Raw genomic sequence first — 19,959 nt, forward strand, 5'->3', positions numbered from 1 at the left:
AAATATCACCATCTGTAGCCCCTTCCCTGACACTGGCCCTTTTCTCTGCAAAAAAAAAAAAAATCCTCATCTCGACATGGGGATTGCACCCCCAACCCCTTTCCCAAGTTTACCCCTGCCTTGAGCTAGAGGCCACACTACCCCCCTACCCCAGGGTGCCAGGGCCTATTAGTCCCATGGCTGCATGTATACACATGTGTCTGTGTGTGTGCACATGGTGGCCGACGGACAGAAGCCACAGTGACAACCTGAGACTAACCTGCCCTGCACATTTCCCTTCCTCCCCCCAACTTCCTCTCCCCCCTCCCCGCCCCTCCCCTGTCTTTTTTGTGGCTGCTGTTACAAAGTCCAGGGGTCACACACTTGGTTGAGGTATTCCTGGAGTCACACACATGGCCACAGTGTGCCAGAGGTGATACTTGTTGTGGCCCTGAGGTCACAGTAGCCAGGGGTTGAGCTCACAGACACGCATGCCCAGTGGGCGCTCGCTCCTCCATCCAGCCAACTCATCTGCAACTGAACTGCAGGCTTTGGGGCCACACTTGGCAGTGCCTGGGCTACTCTCAGCGCGTTGCTAGGGACCAAACCTTGGCCTCCTGCAAGCAGACCACGCGTGCTGGCCCTGTGGGCCATCTTCCCGGGCCCTGAATGAAAGCTTTCAGTCTCAAAGCACACACAGGCAGGGAAAGGTCCTTAAATATCACCATCTGCAGTGTGTGCACGCACGCGCACACACACACACACACGCACACACACTCTGTGTGTGTCTCTGATCGCTGAGGTTTTCCAGGCTCCAAGGCATGGCCAAACATCCTCAGACACCGCATCTCATCTATCCCTTGGTCCCTGAGGCCTGCACTTGCTTCTTACCCTTTGTTGCCATTTGAGCAGGGGGAGGAGGGGTGGGAATGGAAATCTACACCTGGTCAACCACACATGTAACTGGGCCTCCTCTGCACTGCTGGGGTTCCTATCTGGGACAGCACCCCTCCCCCCTCAGAGAAGGTGCTCCTTGCTCAGTCCCTCAGCACAGTCTTCCCAGACCAACAGGGGGAGCCCCTGCTCCCCGGCCTCAGCGGGTGGGGGGGTCCTCCTCTTCCTCAAGGGCAGTCCATGACTATCGCCCCATGCTCCAGGCAGTTGCCAGCAGCTCCGGGAGCAAAGGAGCCTTGTTTCAGGGCTCAGATGGGGGTCGGCGGAAGGAAGCGAGTCCACAGGCTCCACTGTTCCCTGGCTGCAGCCCACTAGTGGCCAGCTGCCTCCCCCTGAACACGCCCTGAGCCCTCAGATGAAACTGAGGGCTTCTGTCCTTCTGTCCCTCTCGGTTCCCCACAAACGCCATGGAAGCAAGAGCCGGGGAGCAGAGGTCTGGGCTGCAAACGCAGGAGGAAGTCCCGGCACGCAGGGAAGATGCCGATGATCCCGAGAGGGAGCTGGGCCACATGCCCCCTCAGACCCTCTGCCGTCGCCGGAGACACTGTCCCTGAGCATCTCTCTCACGTGCCGGCTAGGCCCAGGCCTCCACACTCACAGCCAGAGAGCTCAGGGCCGCTCCAGCCAGGGACACAGCTGCTCTGAACCCCCACCTGGGAAACAGGGTGCACACGGGAAGAGGCACACGGGCTCGGGGATGGAACCCCGGCTCGGACCCGGACATCACATGGTCCAGGGCTCTGCTGGAAACAACCCCTGAGCACCAGTCACCACTGGGTGTGTCCCCATAACCCAAAAAAGGAGTCGCTGATACCCATCACTGGAGAAACTTGGAAACCACAGGCTCTGCGGGGGGCCATGCCGGGGGGGGGGTGGAACCTGGGATCTCACACACTGGCGCCAAGTGCTCTGCCGTGAGCCCCATCCCCGGCCCAGAGTCCGGAAACCGAGAGACGGCTCGGTGATGGGGCAGAAACAGCAGGAACGCGCCAGTGCTTCTACTTTCCACCAGAGAACTGCTCAGGAACATGCCACGAAGAGAGCCGAGCGACGTGACGTCTGGGGTTTGCCCAGCGCAACAGGGAGGGATGGGTAAGGATTTCAGTCAGGAGTTGTCAACTTTCCCACTTTCCCTATGAGCAAGCATCTGTGTGCCGGGGAGCATGGAGACTGCACCTGTCAGGTGCTGGATCCGAGCCCTTGATTGCAAAACTGAAAACAAACACAAACCCCCAAGTGCGCGTGGGCCTCCCACCACGCCCATGGTCTCTGTCACATCCTGGTGGCAGGGAGGGGCCACCCTCCAGGGAAACATTCGGCACAAAAACAGCCCCCGCAGCCGGTGGAACAGGATCACTCTTCAAGATCAGGGTGGCTGGGTGCATGTTTCTTTCTGGGATTTTGGTTGGTTGGTTGAGATTTGGGCCATGCCCAATGGTGCTTGGGGCTTACTCCTGGCTCTGCGCTCAGGGATCACTCCTAGCAGTGCTTGGGGGATGCAGAGACTGAACCCAGGTTGGTCATGTGCAAGGCAAGTGCCCTCTCCGCTGGACCACTGCTTTGGCCCCCGTGGCGCACATTTCTGAAAAAGTTCCGTGACATGAAAATCTCCACCACTGCATGATCGACTGGTGGTTTTCTAAGAAGACAGCATCTCACAGGATGGCAGGTCAATAGTGAGCGCTGGTAGGACCCAAGGCTAAGCCCGGGCTGAGGTGATGGGCCACGGGCCAAGGGGGACTGTGCTGGCACCTGCCTAAGGGGTCCCCATGCTCGCAGAGAGCAGAAAAACGCCAGGGCCCGGGAGACACTGCAGTGTGAAAGCATCTCCCGTCACTGGCAGACAAGAGCCAGAGGCCCTTCCCTGACAGTGTCCCTCGTTCCGAAGCCTGCCTCTTTCCCTGCTCTGGGGAGCTCAGCGGGTTCTCGAGGCAGCGGCTGCCCATGGCACGTGAGTGACCAGTGAACACTCCTGTTCTCCCTGCCTCCCTGTGTCCCACACACGCCCTCCCTAAGTCCTGGGGAGGCCCAGAAGCCAGCACGTGCCTGGGTCAATGTCCCTCCGTGGCCAGTCCTGGAGGTGAAATGCACGAGGGCCTCCATGGAGCCGCGGCCCGGCCCCACCGTCCTTCCCCCAGACTCCAAGGCCGACCAGGATAGCTCTCAGTTCCACAGGGAAACGCCCAGGCCTGCCAGCCGAGGCCAACGCAGGGGTCACGGAAAGGAAGGGAAAAGGAGGAAGGAGTGGGCAGGGGTGGGGGGAGAGTGACAGGGGGAGGGGGGTGGGGCAGGGGCACAGCCTTACCCTGGCGGCAGAGGCCGCTCCCAGGTGGTGGTCTTGGTGTTGTGGTCCACGTAATAGACACGCCCGTTGGGCAGTTCTCGCTGCTCCCATCTGCAAAAGAGGAGGGTGGGGGTAGGGGTGCTGGTTAGGAAGAAAGTGCCACTAACGGCCATGGATTTTGTTGGGGTCTGGTTTCCTGTTTTAGGGGGCCACACCCAGCTGTGCTCAGTACTCAGGAAATCACCCCTGGCAGTGCGCTGGGGAGTATATGTGATGCTGGGGGTGGAACCTGGGCCGGCCACATGCAAGGCAAATGCCCGGCTCGCTGAACTGACACCACGCTGGCCTAGTAGCACGGGTGGACTTTGGAGGAAACAGCAGAGACACCCCCACACGTCCCAGCCTGGGGTCCTGTAGCCCAGAACACCCAAGGGTTCCCCGTGAGTGTGTCTTGAGAAGACCCCAAACCGCCCCCAGCCCTCCAGAACCAAACTGTGTGCTGGGCCAAACCACAGCCACTGGACACCCCTCAATGGCCCCGACGAGGCTTTCCTGAACTGGTATTTCTGGGCTGTTTGGGGATCAAAGTGCTGAGGGGTGCCAGGGACACATAGGCTGTTTCCTTCCCAAAGGTAAGAACCACTGCAGGGTCTCGGGGACACACCTACGTTGGATCCCAGGCACTTCCAACCTTTTGAACCCTCCTACCTCTTTTTTTTTTTCTTTTTCTTTTTTTCTTCTTCTTTTTTTTTGCTTTTTGGATCACACCTGGCGATGCACAGGGGTTACTCCTGGCTCTGCACTCAGGAATTACTCCTGGCAGTGCTCAGGGGACCATATGGGATGCTGGGGATTGAACACGGGTTGGCCGCGAGCAAGGCAAACGCCCTACCCGCTGTGCTATCGCTCCAGCCCCTGAACCCTCCTACCTCTTAAAGCCACACAGCTCACCTCCCCTGTCCACCATGTCCACGTTTGTAGGACACAGAATTCCTTAAAACCTGGGTGGAAATACTGGCTCCCCACCCGAGGCCAGGGGTGCGGTGAGCATGAGGCTGGGTGCAAAGGGTGGACTGTGGGTGTCAATGGGAAGAAGCAGGTAGCAGATGGCCCAGGGAGAACAAAGCCCAGTGCAGGCCCACGCACCTCTCACCCCACGGCCTCAGTGAACTATGAGCCTGGCGCCCACCAGTGACACAGGACCAGCCACCCCTTGGAGCCCGTGTCCTCCACTCGGACTCTATTTGCTTTTAGCCTCAGGACACTACCTGGCAGGTGACCTTCGGGAGCTGGAACAGACGGTTCTGCCAACATGCTTGCCTTGAACGCGCGGGTTTGAGCCAATGCGGTGAAAAGGAGAGACTGGGATGAGCTTCATGCGAGCATCGAGACTCTCAGATCAGGTCTGCGATTGTTCTCCCTAAGTTCAACTCCATCCTGGAGGGATCCACACCCAGCAGCTACTGCAGCTGACCAGGGGGCACCCGGCCTGCCCCGCCCTCCCCCGTGCCGCCTTCCCTTGGTGCTCCCGAGAACCCTCTGTGTACCACGTGTCTAGTGCGCTCGTGAGCACCGGCCCTTCCGACGCCTCCAATCCCCTGTCACCGTGCTCCCTGCCTCTCTCCCACTTGCCTGTGCTCACTGCACCGCTGTCTTTTTGATGGCCCTATCATTTGTGGCACTAACAAAGTTCTGGACAGTCAGGCCCCTCGTCCATTTTGTTTCCCGATAAGCCCCGGAGTTCTGATATGGTGGCGTCACAGAACGCAGCTATCTGTAGGGAAACAGATGGCCGCCAGTCGCAGTTGACTCCTTCGCCTTGAATTCTGCCATGTGATGCTAGAAGTGCGGGGCTCCGTCTGCACCAAGGAGATCTGGTCGAGGGTCTCCCTTTCCCCACAATCAGGAAGCATCCCCAGAGTCAGCCTGGGTGCTTGGCTGCCACGACCGGGAAAGCCAGCCATGGTGAAGGGACAGGGGGCTGAAACACATTCTTCTTCTCTTTCTTCCAGAAATCCTTTAGTCAACGGCCACTTTCATATGACAAGGAGTGTCCTCTTTCGACTTCTTTTATGCTTCATCTGGGGCAAGGAAAGGGAGAGACATGTCCGTGTGTGACGGGGAGGGGGGGTGTCACTGGGGATTCCTCGCTGAGCTGGAATTAACACCTCCCACAGACAGCGCGCTCTCCTGCGGCCGGCCAGCAAGGGGACCGGTGACATTCCAGTCGCAACTGCCCATTCCGCACCTCCATGAGCTCTGCCCAGCCCGTCTCTGATGCCTGCTGATGCTGCCATTGTCCAGGGAATCTCAGTGTTCTCCTGCGAACCCTCTCAATCGGCTGAGCTCGGCAAACAGCTACCAGAGGGCCAGACCTTTCATCCATTGCCTTGCCGCTTCCTTTTTTCTTTCCAATATTGACTTCTTCTCCCCCACCCCTTTTCAAATTGGACTCCTGCTCGGATTAAATGTCCAGGTGGGCGCTCCCTGATCCATGACCTGGCCCAGCTGCTTTTCTTAGAGAACTCGCAACTCCTCCCGAACCCCGCACGGCGCCTGGGAATTCAAACGAGCCGCTCCCCGCCATTCAGGCGACACAGCCGGGCGGTTCTCTGCTCGGCCACCGCCTCTCGCGCTCGTTTGTCCGCAGTCACCGCTGACCCACATAGACGCGGCCTTTCAACTGGCGGGGTTTGGTCTCCGCAGTGAGTCTGGCGCCGACCTTTCATCCGCCGGGGCTGAGGCTTCGGGCTCTTCTGGGCCCGCTGAGATGAATGGGCTTTTCAGGGCCGCTACCCCAGGGTCTCGGCGCGGCGTCCTGGTCACGTGGGTCACCTCCTCCGCCACTCAATAGCACTCTTTGATGCTCTCAGGAACCGTGTTCAAAGCCTCCAGCCCGATGCAGGTCCCTTCCCCACACATTGCTCCTTGGCCTTGGATCAGTGGCACTTAGAGGCGCCGGGAGCTACACAGCCTGGTGTGTTTGGAAGTGCTTAAAAAGTTGCCTCCCCATTCAATTCATCTTAGGGGCTTTAAAAAAAAAAATATATATATATATATATATATATATATAATTTTTGGAACCTGAATTACCTTGTCTCCTGTGGGTGCTAAGAGGCCTCCAGCACCCTACTGTCATGGGGGAGAAAGTGGACGCCTGAATCCCATCACAGCCACACCTGCCCGCTCCTCGCAAGGTTCCTCAAAGGGTCTTGGGGAAATGAATTCTCCGTCCCCGGTCCCGGCAGGCTACACGCTGCCACCCCGATTCTGTCACCCCCAGTTCCTGCGGAGTTTCCCCCAACATGTGGACGGAATCCCAGATTCCCAAGGTGCCGGATTCCATGGGAAGGGATTAAAGGTGGGTGAGAATTTCAGGTCCTCACAAACTTACTTATCGATCAGCTCAAAATATCTACCCCCGGGAGGCTGGCCAGAGGCCCAACGACGCATGCAAAGCCCAGCCCCGCCCAGCCGCCACGCACCCTCCCGCAGCCCTGTGGGAACATGAACACATGTCACTGAACACACACTTTCTCCCCCAGGGGTCAAAAGTCACCCTGGCACCCATCGACACCACAAACAGATGGCTTGCCCGCGCTGAGACAAAGACCCCACTCCAGAAAAAGGGCTGGGAAGGTGTGAGTGGATCTGGCCGTTGCCTGCGTGAGCCTGAAGCTTCCAGGTGCTTCTCTGAACCCGAGAGTGGCATGAGATGCTTCCCCTGCCTCGGGGGTCAGACTGCAGCAGAGTCTGGGCACAGTGGGTGGGGCGAGAAGCAGGAGACTCAGCCGCTCCCAGAGGCAGTCCTGGACCTGCGGAGTGACCCCTTAAGCCCCAGCAATGCACACAAACCCCTTTACAAAGCTCACGCCTCCCTCGTCCCCCTGGACCCCGCAGGGCTGCGCTGTCAGGAACCAGCGCTCTCTGATGCAATCTGATTTTCTTCTCCTTCCACCATTCCCCTCTCTCTGCCTTGGAATAAATCATCTTCTGGGCTCTTCAGGGGAAGGTGAGGACGGAAAGAGACAGGCTTTCTGAGGCTTTCCGAGTGGCCAATCAGTTCCCGGAGATGGTTTCTATAAAAATACTTTTTAAACATTTTGGCAGAGCAAAGATTTCGTGGATGATTTGGCAATGTGGGCAGAGTTGCTCTTAAAAAAAGAAAGAAAGAAAAAGGAAAGCTGGTGGGAGGAACAATGTGTCTATTCTTTCCCCAGGCACTTGGGCCGTTTGGTTGAAACCCCTATGTAAATATCCTTTAGGTCTACCACGTGGCCTGCGGAAATAAGTATTAAAACTGTAGCTCTATCTGTTTCACAGTGTTACTGTATAAATGTGGTTGTATCTATTACAGAATGTTACCATGTGCTGCAGAAAACCTGGAAATGCATAAAAGACGCCCTAATGCAGCTCAGTAAACTAAATTATGTTTTATTTCCATAAGAATTCAGCCACTGAAAAAAGTCATTGGAAATAATAATGGCTTATTCAGATATTTATGTTTTGGGTAGAAAAAGCAAGCTTAAAATAAGGTACACAAGAGGCTGGAGAGATAGCACAGCAGGTAGGGTGGTTGCCTTGCATGCGGCCGACCCGGGTTCGATTCCCAGCATCCCATATGGTCTCCTGAGCACCACCAGGGGTAATTCCTGAGTGCAGAGCCAGGAGAAACCCCTGTGCATCGCCAGATGTAACCCAAAAAGAAAAAAAAAAAAAAAAAGATACACAAGCTACCAATCTGTGACTTAAAAGCTGTATGAATACACTGTTTTTCAATGGACCTAAAATATGATCAATTGTAAGTTAATCTTACCAACATGGAATAAATGAGCACTGTCAATTAAACTGTGGCACTTTGATGCTTGAAATCACATCTCAATTTTAAAGAAGTTAAAATGGAAAACAACATGCAAACCAGAATGAATAGGCAGAGTGAATAAAAAATTTTGTGATATCAAATTTGGGAAGATTTTTTAGGGAAGGATCACACCTAGCGATGCTCAGAGGTTAAACTCCTGACTCTGCACTAAGGAATTACTCCCGGCAGTGTCTGGGGGTTGGTGGAAGACCATATGGGATGCCAGGGATAGAGCCCGGGTCAACTGCATGTAAGGAAAATGCCCTACCTGCTGTATTATTGTTCCAGCCCCCAGGAAGGGTTTTAGACAAGATCTATTTAAAAAGACTATAATAGTAAAAATAGTAAATATATTTAAAAAGACTATAATAGTAAATTTCTATAATAGTATAAAAATTTATACTATTTATAAATAGTAAATTCAAACTATTTACTATTATTTACTATTATTTATTATTATTTACTATTATAAATTTCAAATATGAGTTTCTGAACAATAAATGACAACATAAAAGTTAGAAAGATAGGGGCTGGAGCAATAGCACAGCAGGTAGGGCATTTGCCTTGCACGCAGCCAACCCGGGTTCAATTCCCAGCATCCCATATGGTCCCCTGAGCATCGCCAGGGGTGATTCCTGAGTGCAGAGCCAAGAGTAACCCCTGTGCATTGCCAGGTGTGACCCCCCCAAAAAAAAGTTAGAAAGATAATCATGCCGATATGCTAAATACCACTAATCTGTATAATCAAAATAGCTAAAATTATCAATTTTGGATACGCATATTTTACCACAATAAAAACCAAAGTGAAAAAAATCAAAACTGACCTAATTACTTTTTTTTTTTTAAGAGAAAAGACACGGGCTGGAGAGAGAGCACAAGGGGTGACATGCCGACTAGACACTGGCAAACCTAGCTCACTCTCCGGCACCACACCTGACCCCCACATCTCATCCCTCCCCCAGCAGGTGGGATTCCTGAGCACAGATGCCTGAGCGCCACCAGGATGGGACAACACAAAAACAAAAGAAAAATTATTACAGAAAGAAAAGAAAACTAAACCTCCGTGAAAAGGCAAACCACACACAGGGAGAAAATATTCTCGATGCGATATAACTGAGACATATTAGTATTAAGGAATCTTGCTGGGGTCAGACAGTAGCCGGTAGGGTTCTTGCCTTACACATGGCAGACCTGGGTTCGATCCCCAGAACCCATATGGCCCCCGAACCTACCAGGACCGATGCCTAGGCAGACCCAGGGATAAGCCCTGAACATTGCCAAGCGTTGGCCCAAAACGAAACATATTTTCTTTATAAAGAAACCCTCTGGATTTGGGCTGAGAAGGCAGCCCTGTAGGGGACGGGAGGGCGTGTTCTGCATGAGGGAGCCCCAGGCTCAATCCCTGACACCTCACAGTCCCTCAAGCCCTCCTGGGAGTGGCCCCCAAACCTACACCAGGTGAGATTCCCCCCCACCCACCCATGAAATAAAATAAAATCCTGCAGATTAAGGTGAAAAACACACCAAGAAAAATAAAAGATAAAAATATAGGAGTTGGCAATTCACAGAAAAGGAAACCAAAAAGTGAAATTTTGAAAGGCAGGTAAAAAGAGGCCGGCTCTCCCTGGGCGCGAGGAAGAAAGCCATACGGTGACGCCATCCACAGCCACAATGGAAACCAAATCAGACGCAAGTTTGCTCCGCATTCGGCTGACGCACACTCGGGGGCCTGTGCGCTGGGAACTGACTCAAAGAAAAACAATTTGACGGCAGCTACTAAAGGAAGGAAGCCCGGAAGAAACAAGCGGGTACCACAGAAGACTGTCCAGAGGGAACTCGGCCGAGTGTCGGGCAAGCGCCCGGCGAGCTGTCCTCGCGTCACTGTTTCCCAGGGAAGGAAAACAAGGGAAGGGGCCGGAGTGATAGTCCAGTGGGGAGGCACTTGCTTTGCACATTACTGACCTAGGTTGATTCCCCCATACCCCACATGGTCCCCCAAGCCCCGCCAGGAGTGATTCCTGAGTGCAGAGCCAGGAGTAAGCCCTGAGCATCGCTGGGTGTGCCCCCACGCCACCCCCCCAACACCCTTTAAAAAAAAAAAAGGAGAACAAATTCTGGGACAGGAGCACAAAGTGAGAGCACCAGATTAGGGGGAGCAGGAGGACTGAGGTTACCTGGGGACATGAGATGGGGCAGGTACTGGGTACACCTAGACCACAAATACCAATACCACTGGAAACATAACCCATGGTATACTTAAAATAAATGTAAATTTTGAAAGTGCTTAAACAGCCTCCAGAAAAATTTCACTGTGGTATTGTTTTGCACTCAGAAGGGATCATTTAAAGCAATAGGAAATGTCACTGTCATCCCGTTGCTCATCGATTTGTTCGAGCGGGCACCAGTAACGTCTCTCATTGAGAGACTTACTGTTACTGTTTTTGGCATATCCAATACGCCACGGTAGCTTGCCAGGCTCTGCCTTGCGGTCTCCATACTCTCAGTAGCTTGCCGGGCTCTCCGAGAGAGGTGGAGGAATCAAACACGGGTTGGCAGCGTGAAAGGTGAAAGCCCAACCGCTGTGCTATGGCTCCAGCCCATAGGAAATGTATTATATTTTATTTAAAATGTTACGATACACAGTAACTTTTCACTTAAGTAGCACAAATAAATGTTCACTTAGTCATACAACAGAATACCATCAGCAGTTGAAAGTTCTCTTTTGGGAACGTTAATTTGGGGCCACCCCCAGAGGCATCAGGGCTCACTCCTAACTCAGGGATCACTTCTGGTGGGCTTTCGGGACCATCTGGGGTGTCGGGGTGAAACGCAGGTCAGGTGCATGCAAGGCAGGTCTTACCCTCTACCCTGTCCCTGCAGCACAAGGACCCACACTCAGCATCTCTGCGAGCGGGGACTGGCTCAGGCTAGGGGGCTTTCATGATGAAAGGGAAGGGAGGGCTTTAGCAAAGGCACAGGGGGTAGGGGGTAAGCTCACAGGGATTTCTTTTGGGATGGGGGCTCCCAAATTCTGTTCATGGGTCCATAGGGCCACTTTCAACAACACTGTGCAAAGCAGGCCAGACAGTTCAAAGTCGGGGATCCTCCATGCAGTGGTGCCCATGCCCAGTGATGCCAGGGTCCACTGGGCCATCCATACCCAGCAGCCCACGCAGTGCCAGGGAGCCAACTCAGACCCTGCACCACAGGGCAGGCGGGCCCGCAGCACGCAGAGATGCATTTCTTATATCACCCTCCAGTCTCACATGCTTAAAATATTTGGGGTTTGGGGGGCTGGGGAGAGCTCTCCTGCTCGGTGGGCTCACCCCTGGCTCTGTGCTCAGGGACCACTGGCCGTGCTTGGGAGACCACATGTGGTGCCAAGGACCGGACGTGGGGAGTCACCTGCAAGGGAAGCGCCTGACCCACTGTACTTTCTCTCTGGCTCCCCCAAATACTTTTTATTCTTAACTTTACAAGTACAGTTGCCGAAGTGAGCCAAGTTCAGTAGATGTGTGTGTGTGTGTGTGTGTGTGTGTGTGTGTGTGTGTGTGTGCATGACAGTATATGTGGTCTGGGGCCCATGAAGGGGAACAGCAGCGCCTTTGCAGCGTCGTGAAGACGGCACAGAACAGTCCGTGGGCCTGTCTGCACCACAGCGCAAGCACCAAGCCCGGCATGTGACGGAGGAGGCAGGCAAGACCGACCCTCGGTCCAGGAAAGGCACTCACGGCTCAGCCTGGGGGATGTTTGTTGTAGTTGCTGGTTGGGTATGTGTGGTTCTCCTCTATTTTTTTTAATTTTTTCTAAAAAAGACTAAAAATGCTAACAGGCTACAGAGAATGAAATCATTCATCCCATCACTCACCCACCACGTCTCCCTCCAGCTCTCCAGAAGCCAAGCATTAAGCCAGGGGCTGGGTAACGAGGACGTTATCCCCACTACAGAAAACTCACTGTCACACAAAGCCCTCTACACAGAAAACGGGGGATCCATCTCGTAGGCCAGCCTCCAATGAGAGTGGTGTCAGTACGAACAAGGTATTCGTCCAGAGGGAGGCCAGGGACAGCAGAAAAGGACAGTTAGGCGATGCCCTTCACAGAGTCCAGGAATAGTACACAGTCAGCAAAACGGCCCTGCTCACCCCATAAGGCCCTTCAATCCCACGCAACTCAAACTAAGGTCGGCATCCCATCCTGGGCTCACTCCTCAGGAACCAGTGAGGAACTCAGAGAACATAAGCATATTGGAAATAAAACTCCAGTACCGACACAGCACTGCCGCACCCTCTGGCCCGATGAGTCCATATCTCTCGTGGAAGAGCCAAGAACAAAAGAGCTCATAATAGATTGGAAATTCCAAAATCGAGTAAGGCAGGAGCAGGGTTGGGCGGGGTGGGAGGACTGGTTCTCCATGGGTAGTTTGAGAAACTCTGGCTCCAAACCTCTTAGGAAGGATTTTGTGCCAAAACCGAGCTTGGAAGAAAATTTAATGGCAGTGGCTGGTTTGTAGTTTAGCAGGAGTTCCAAATGCTAGTCTGGAAACCTCTCGACAACTGGGCCAGCCGGGCGCCTGACAACTGTCTCCAGGACCACCTGGAGGATGGGCTTCTCTGGCCCTCCCAAGGTGGGAGTGTGTGCATGTGTGCATGTGTGTATGCATGTATGCATGAGTGTGCAGACACATGTAATGTGCATGTAGGCATGTATGCTTGTGTACGTGTGCAAATGTGTGTGCATGGGTGCATGTGTGTGTATGCATGTGCGTGTGTATGCATGTGGTGTGTATACATATGCAAGTGTGTGTACGTGTGGTATGTGCATAGGCATGTATGTGTGTGCTTGTGTGTGCACGTAGGCATGCAAACGTGTGTGTGTGTGTGTGCGCGCGCGCACACACACGTGCATATGCGTGAATCCTAGACTCTGGGGCTCATGGATTCTCCTGCAGATCTCGTGGCTCCTGGGCCCCGGTGACATGGGCGGGCTGGTGTGAAGCGGGGGCGGGCGAGTCTGCAGCCGAGCACAAGGGCCGCCCTTCTGTGAGCAGCCGAAGCCGAGCTCGGCTGCCAGCATGAAATAAAGCCCCTCTGTGTGCAGGGGCCGCGCGGGCACTGGGCCCCGCACACACTCGGCGTTTATCTAAGCCATGTACACATGGCCTGTTAATGAGCACTCGGTCCCCTGATGGAAACCAGATGTGGGGCGGGCCATCCAAGTGGACCCCTCCCCAGGGCCTGCGGCCTGCGCCCCGTGTCCTCCCCCCAGGCTCTCCTGAGGCCTCCCGGCACCCCCTTCTCTGCTGAGCATTTGTGACCCTGCCAGTGGGCTGCTTTGCTGACAGCTAAATGAGAAGGGACGGGGAGCGGGAGGGGGGTGGGGGGAGCCCAGAGGGGTGCTTGGTTTCCACTGGCTTCGGGAGCCTTCCGTCCCTGAAACAGACGTGCCCATCCAGACACGTACAGGTGTGCATGTGGACACACGGCGGGGATGAACTGTCTCTCTCCTCAACGACCGACTTTAGAGCAGCAAATTCACCGCCTGAAAAGAGCGGGGCCGGGGGCTCCCCGGGCAAACCCCCTGAGTCCCGGGGTCGGCTGCGGAGCCGTGTGAGGAGCAGCCCGCGCCTGGCCCGGCCGCCTTCTCAGAGCACAGGCACTCCCGGTCTCCCCGCCATGGGGGCTCCCACAAGGGCAGGCGGTGCAGAGAGGAAGCCCCCACACAGCCCAGCCGCTGCCGAGGCTGGGAGACGTCAGGGCTGCCGGGCATGTGGGAGCCCCAGGCTCCATCCCCAGCACCCCTACATGCGGCCCCCACACTAAAACGCCCAAGAGTGAGGGTGCCAGGTTCCTGCTCTCGGGAGGAAAACACGGGAGTCTTCTCAGAGCTGCTCTCGGGGGCGTCACAGAAGCAGAGAAGTCCCCCCACGGCGAGGGAGAGCGGGCGCTGGGGTCCTCGAGTCTCCTTGGTGCCAGGCTTCCTGTGGCCCTGGCACAGCCAGCGCAGCGGGAACCCGCACCCGGGCCCGGGGGGAGGGTGAGCCTGAGGCCGGACAGGGCCCGAAGAAGGAATCCAGGGCAGGCCAGCAGGCCAGCGAGGGCGCCGTGAGGAGGAGCGGGACGGAGCTGTGCGGGAGATGACAGGCTGTTCGGGTGGGCGCTGAGGGGCCCTCACACGGGAGCCCACTGCAGCGTGCGGAGGGACCGCCCGCTCCAGGTTCCATTCGTGGAGGCTCCAAGAGTTCTGCAGAAGCAGGGACGGAGACCCTCCCTCCAGGCCGCCCCACCTCATACCCCAGCGGGGCTGGTGTGGGTGAGGCGGGAGGGGTGGAAGGGTCCGTGGCAGCCTTGACCACCCATGGCAAGCCCCCCACGCCCGACCCACCTCCAACCAGCCCCGGAGACTGCAGCGGGCCAGCGCTACCCCTTCTCTTTTTTTTTTCCTTGCTATTTTTTTGGGGGGTCACACCCGGCGATGCACAGGGGTTACTCCTGGCTCATACACTCAAGAATTACTCCTGACAGTGCTCAAGGGACCCTATGGGATGCTGGGAATCGAACCCGGGCGGGCCGTGTGCAAGGCAAACGCCCTACCTGCTCTACCTCTCCAGCCGCCACCCCCTTCTCTTACTGACGGCCCCCGGAGGCCAGCTTTGGCCGGGAAACAGGGGCTGGACACCCACTCTGGACAGCGAGGCGTGTGCCCGTGGGCAGCGGCCTCCTGGGGTTGTAAGAGGCCTAACTAAGGAAAATATGCAAACTCTACCTCAGGAAAGTGCCCTGCCCGGGTGGTGCGGGCAGGGATACGCCTTGGGGAGGGTGGGGAGGGGTGGGTATCCCCCAGACGTGAATAAAGAGCGTTTTCAGGGCCTGGAGTTTTCCAGCTGCCTGGAAACAGGAAGAGCCCAATCCATGAGAACAGTGACCCTCACACACGCGCCTCCACGAAGCCGCGGCCAGCCCTGGGCCGGCCTGCCTGTGGCTGAGGGTGCGGGCGGCAGCCTTCCAGGCATTTGCTCAGCAGAAAGAAAACAGAACAGCTCATGGGGCACACGGGCGGCCATTTGCTCTCCCTCCTGCCAAAGCGACTCTGCTCCATTTTCCCCAAATTATAGCGTGCAGGCTTAAAATTAAAAGCTACCCGGAGATCTTTCGAGTATCCCTAACCACACAAAGAGAAAAGGAGTCTCGGGTAGGGAAGAGCTGGACACGAGTGGCTGGTTATTAATCGTTTCTCCGGAGCCAACACCCCATGAGCCCTTCTCGGAGGTGCCCCCCCAGGTCCCCGCGCCCCACTCCCCGCACCCCACAATTCCCGAGTTGCCACAACTTGGCAGGACACAGTGCTCCAGGGAATTGTGCGATACTTTTCACTTGTTCACTGTTTTCGTAAGAAACACAAGCTGGGGAGTGCGCGAGATGCGACGGTGCACCGTGTGGATGGCAAACACCGTCTGTGAGCCCCGGGTCCGGTTCCGAGAGAGAAAGTGGGTTTTCTGAAGTGACTGAGGAAGGGCATGACCACCCTGCGCAGCGCGGGGTGTGGTGAGCCGGGCCTTCCTCTTCCCGTCAGAATCACCACGGCCAGGCCACCGCAACTCAGCACCACAGTGATAACGAGGGTGGGCGTGGGGCCCACGGGCAGACTGGCCCTGACTGAGGAGTGCAGGTGAGGAGACAAGACTTCTGCTTCCCATTCGGAGCCATTCCCCTCTTTCACGGTCCCTCGAACACCTTTTGGGGGTGGAGTTGGGGGTACCACCAACCAGGAGCTTCTTTTCCTGGGGAGGCGTGTGCGGCTGCTCCCGCCGCCTCACCAAAGCAGACAAACCCTCGGCCGGGTCTTGCTGGGGGTGACAGGAACAAAAACCCGGGCGAGCATACTCCTGTGCCCACGCACGTGGGCCCCACACTGCCACCTCCATCAGTTCACCCGAGGCCTTCCCCATCGGACCTGGTTCTGAAGGGGAGGGGGCGGGCGAGCCCGTGGGCCGGGCGGGCACTGGCCTGGGCCGCCGGGAGACGCAGGGACCACAGGCTGCTGGAAACCTCAGCAGAGAACAGCCGTTACCGGGCGGGATCTGGGCAAACACCCTCCGACGACGGTGCCGGAGGACAAAATGAGCTCCTTGTTCTGCAGCCGCCGCGGGCCCGGTCAGTGTGAGGCAGCATTGATTCGCGCCCCAGACAGCCGAGACGCCGTGGAGATTTATGTTGAACAAGCGGCTCTTGCACGCACTGCTCGGCGGCCGCCTCCCCAGAGACCACCAGCTGCGGAGCCATAAATCTCCCTGTTGTTTCTGCCTTGGGAGGGAGCCCCACGGGGTCTCCGTGAGGGGAGGCGCCGCGCAGCGGGGAGAGGGGAGAGCGGAGGACAGGGGCTACTCACCCCGCGGGCAGAACGTCGAGGGCAGGGACGGAAGCGGGCAGCTGCGGTGCGCCCGAGGTGCTGGGCTCCTCTCCTTCGGCCGGCGCAGCAGGGCCTGGGAGAGACGCGATGGCGGGGTTCGCCGTCACGCTGGCCACGGCAGCGGGCGGGGACGTCACACCAACGACGACCACGGAGGCATCTTCGGGATCGGTGACGGCCACAGGGTCATCGTTCACTGGAAACACAAGAAACCGGGCTCAGGGGCCACCAGGATCAGAGGCTTTTTGCACTTGCTCGCCTGGCATGCGCCCAGCCCAGGTCTGATGCCTGGGTCTCACCTGGTCCCCGATCTCCCGCCCCCAGGAGTGATGATCCCAGAGCACAGAGCCAGGAGTTAAGCCCGGGGCACCGCAGGGTGTGCAATCCCCAAAACACAAAACCCCCAAGACAAACCTGCATCACACTGTATCACTACCATCCCGTTGCTCATTGATTTGCTCGAGCGGGCACCAGTAATGTCTCCATTGTGAGACTTGTTACTATTTTTGGCATATCGAATACGCCACGGGTAGCTTGCCAGGCTCTGCCGTGCGGGCGGGATACTCAGTAGCTTGCAGGGCTCTCTGAGAGGGATGGAGGAATCAAACCCAGGTCGGCCACGTGCAAGGCAAATGCCCTCCCCGCTGTGCTATTGCTCCAGCCCTAACTACGGAAATCGAACAACTCAGTGAGCGCTTGCTCACAGAACAGGGAGGTGGGCCTAAAACCCAAGCACTCGCTTAGCTGGTGCTTCCATGAGTTTCCGCAGCACACCGTGGTGACAGGCGAACCACGAGCGAGTGGCGGAAGAGAGGCAGGCCACAGACCTAGCTCCCAGCCTGCCACCTGAACAGCACCTTCCTTCTAAGACACACTATGCGCAAGGAACCCCCCCCATCATGTGTGTGTGCCTGGAAAGACAGCCCAAAGAAGGGAGTAAGGGGTAAGACTCCAGACAAAAAAGAAGGGGCTCCAAAGAAGACCAGTGACATGTTTCCAAGGCAACACGGACACAGGGCCATGAACAGGCTGATTCCTGACCATTCCATTTTTCAATCTTCTGATGATAACTGACGGTCACAAGGCACCCAGAGCAGGCAGCGCCCTCTCATCCTCCCACTCACCAAGGAATCGGGGAAGGTCTGGAAGACGTACCCTTGGGTCCGCCTAAGGCACACTGCAGAGAGGTTTTCTACATTTGCAATTGTGCGTGTACATCGACGAAGAATGTGCATGTGTGGGAAAGCACACGTTTCATTTAGCCTCATCTTCCGAACTCAGGATTTCTTGGGCCAGAGAAAGCGCTCCGGAAGCAGAGCACACGCTGTGCATGCAGGGGCCCAGACACAACTTCCAAGCGCCCCTGCTGACGCGCACAGAGCCAGAAGCAGCCCCCAAGGACCACCAGATATGCTGCCCCTCCCCCATGACCAAAAACCAAAATTTTAAAAATTGTTTTTTGCCATTCCCCTAACAAAGCGCAAGCAAGACGCTTCTTGAACGTTCCAACGAAGAGCTTCCTTCACGCTGCCATTGCACTGTGGGACAGAGGTGCTGGCTTTTCCCACTGGCTGGTCCCCCGCCACCCCACCCCCCGCCCCGTCCAAGTCCCCGCACAACCCACAGTAAGACTCTGGCCTCCCCATTTCGTATTGGCTTCACAGTCGCCATGCAGAGGTGGACTCGCTGATCTAACCAGGTGGCTGACCCCTCTAGATTTTTCCTCAACTGCGCCTTCAGCATGGAACCAGGAAGTGAACGTAAGAAATTGGACCCCTGGGCTCCTACCTCCAACATAAGCGATACCAGTTAGCAGCCACAGGGCTCCAGGGGGTGCCAGGTGGTTCCCCAAGCATTTGGGAGGATCTCGCTCAGCCTCACACACAACCCCACCAGGTGGGCACGACCCACAGCACCCCGTTTATCCAAGGCAGCCCAGTTCTCTCCAGGCCTCATCTCTGCACATCCTCTGGCTCAGGCGAGGAGAACCCTGCCAAGCCCCGGGCGGCTCTCGGCCCTGGCGGGGAGTGGGCAAGCGGGAAGGAAACCACTTCATGGACGTGAAGCTATTTGCTTTGGATTGGGGGCCACACCCACTGTGATGGGGGGCTATTACTAGCTCTGAGATCTAACCCGGCCCTAGCGGGCAGGGCCTGCTCTCAGCCCCAGGTGCTCTCTCGGACCCGCCAGGCTTATTCCCTAAGAAATGGACAAGATCAGGGGCTGGAGTGATAGCACAGCAGGGAGGGCGTTTGCCTTGCACGTGGCAGACCCAGGTTCAAATCCCAGCATCCCCTAAGCACCGCCAGGGGTGATTCCTGAGTGCATGAGCCAGAAGTGACCCCTGTGCATTGCTGGGTGTGGCCCAAAAAGAAAAAAGAAATGGACAAGAGCACAACTGATGCTCAATTCACTTGCTTCCTCCCCCTGTATGTGAACTAGTCTCTAGCACACGGACTGAACTCGCTGTTTAATAAGTGACTACATCCTGTGAAATGATGTTTTCCCAACACGAACACACAACTTTATATTTAAATTTCTTTCTCTCTTGCCCGAGTGAGTATGCCAGGGCAGATGGCATTTCTCTCTATGCAAATGTATAAATTTTATTCAGTCTTTAAAAAAAAAAAACAAAAAACCCAAAACATGCCATATTTTTAGTTTATGAGAACTCAAACAAAATCATCCTAAAATGTATAAGAGAAATGAACATCACAAGAACAGTCAAGAAATTCTAGGCAGGAGTTCTGTGTGTACACACAAGCAAGGATTGAATTTCTAAAGTATATTAAGACATACAATAAAGGTACAGCAATGAAAGCAACATAGCTCTGACACACGAATAAGCTGAAGTCAAGTGAATGGACCATGAAGAATCAGGGAAGTGGGTCCGTGGTGGAGCACGAGCCTCATGTCTGAGGCCCTGGGTTCAATTCCCAGCAGTGCAATTAATTGATCAATCAACCAGTCAATCAATCAGTAAAGAAAAAGGAAGTTCAGCACAGAACACGAAAGAGAGAGGGAGAGAGAGAGAGAATGCAATGAACAGACTGTGACACCTGAGTCGTGTACTGAAAACAACGGGGTGGGACCTGTTTCTATTGAGCACAGTCAGGAGTGAGTCCTGAGCACAGCTGGTTGTGGCCCCAAAACAAAAACTGAAGTTTCCAAAGAATCTAACAGGACAGCCTGGGGGTCGGCGGGAGTTGGCTCACACTGTGTTCAGGGGCAACGCCTGCCTCTGCTCCTGGCGGTCCTCAGGGGGTTGGACCAAGGTGGCGCCTGACACCGCCACACACAGGTCAAGTGCCTTCCATCCTGCCTTCCCCTTCAGTCCTAGGATACCATGCTTGTTGTTGTTATTATGGGGAAGGGATTGCTTGTTTATTTGGGGGCCACACCCAGCAGTGCTCAGGAATCACTCCTTGCTCTGCACTCAGAAATCACTCCCAGCAGTACTCAGGGGCCCATA

The 19,959-nt window shown here is 55.7% G+C and overlaps 1 protein-coding gene across 1 annotated transcript in view; it reads right to left on the bottom strand.

Annotated features, from left to right (window-relative positions):
- Nucleotides 1–19,959, bottom strand: part of WWP2 (WW domain containing E3 ubiquitin protein ligase 2) — a 110,368-nt gene that overhangs the window by 16,901 nt on the left and 73,508 nt on the right. The window contains exons 8-9 of the mRNA XM_055145930.1: nt 16,467–16,683; nt 3,239–3,328 (exon numbers count right to left, since the gene is read on the bottom strand). Coding sequence (XP_055001905.1) covers nt 3,239–3,328; nt 16,467–16,683 — 307 coding nt within the window. The remainder of the gene's footprint in view (nt 1–3,238; nt 3,329–16,466; nt 16,684–19,959) is intronic.

Source organism: Sorex araneus, chromosome 8 (assembly GCF_027595985.1).
Source record: "Sorex araneus isolate mSorAra2 chromosome 8, mSorAra2.pri, whole genome shotgun sequence".
Taxonomy (NCBI): Eukaryota; Metazoa; Chordata; class Mammalia; order Eulipotyphla; family Soricidae; genus Sorex; species Sorex araneus.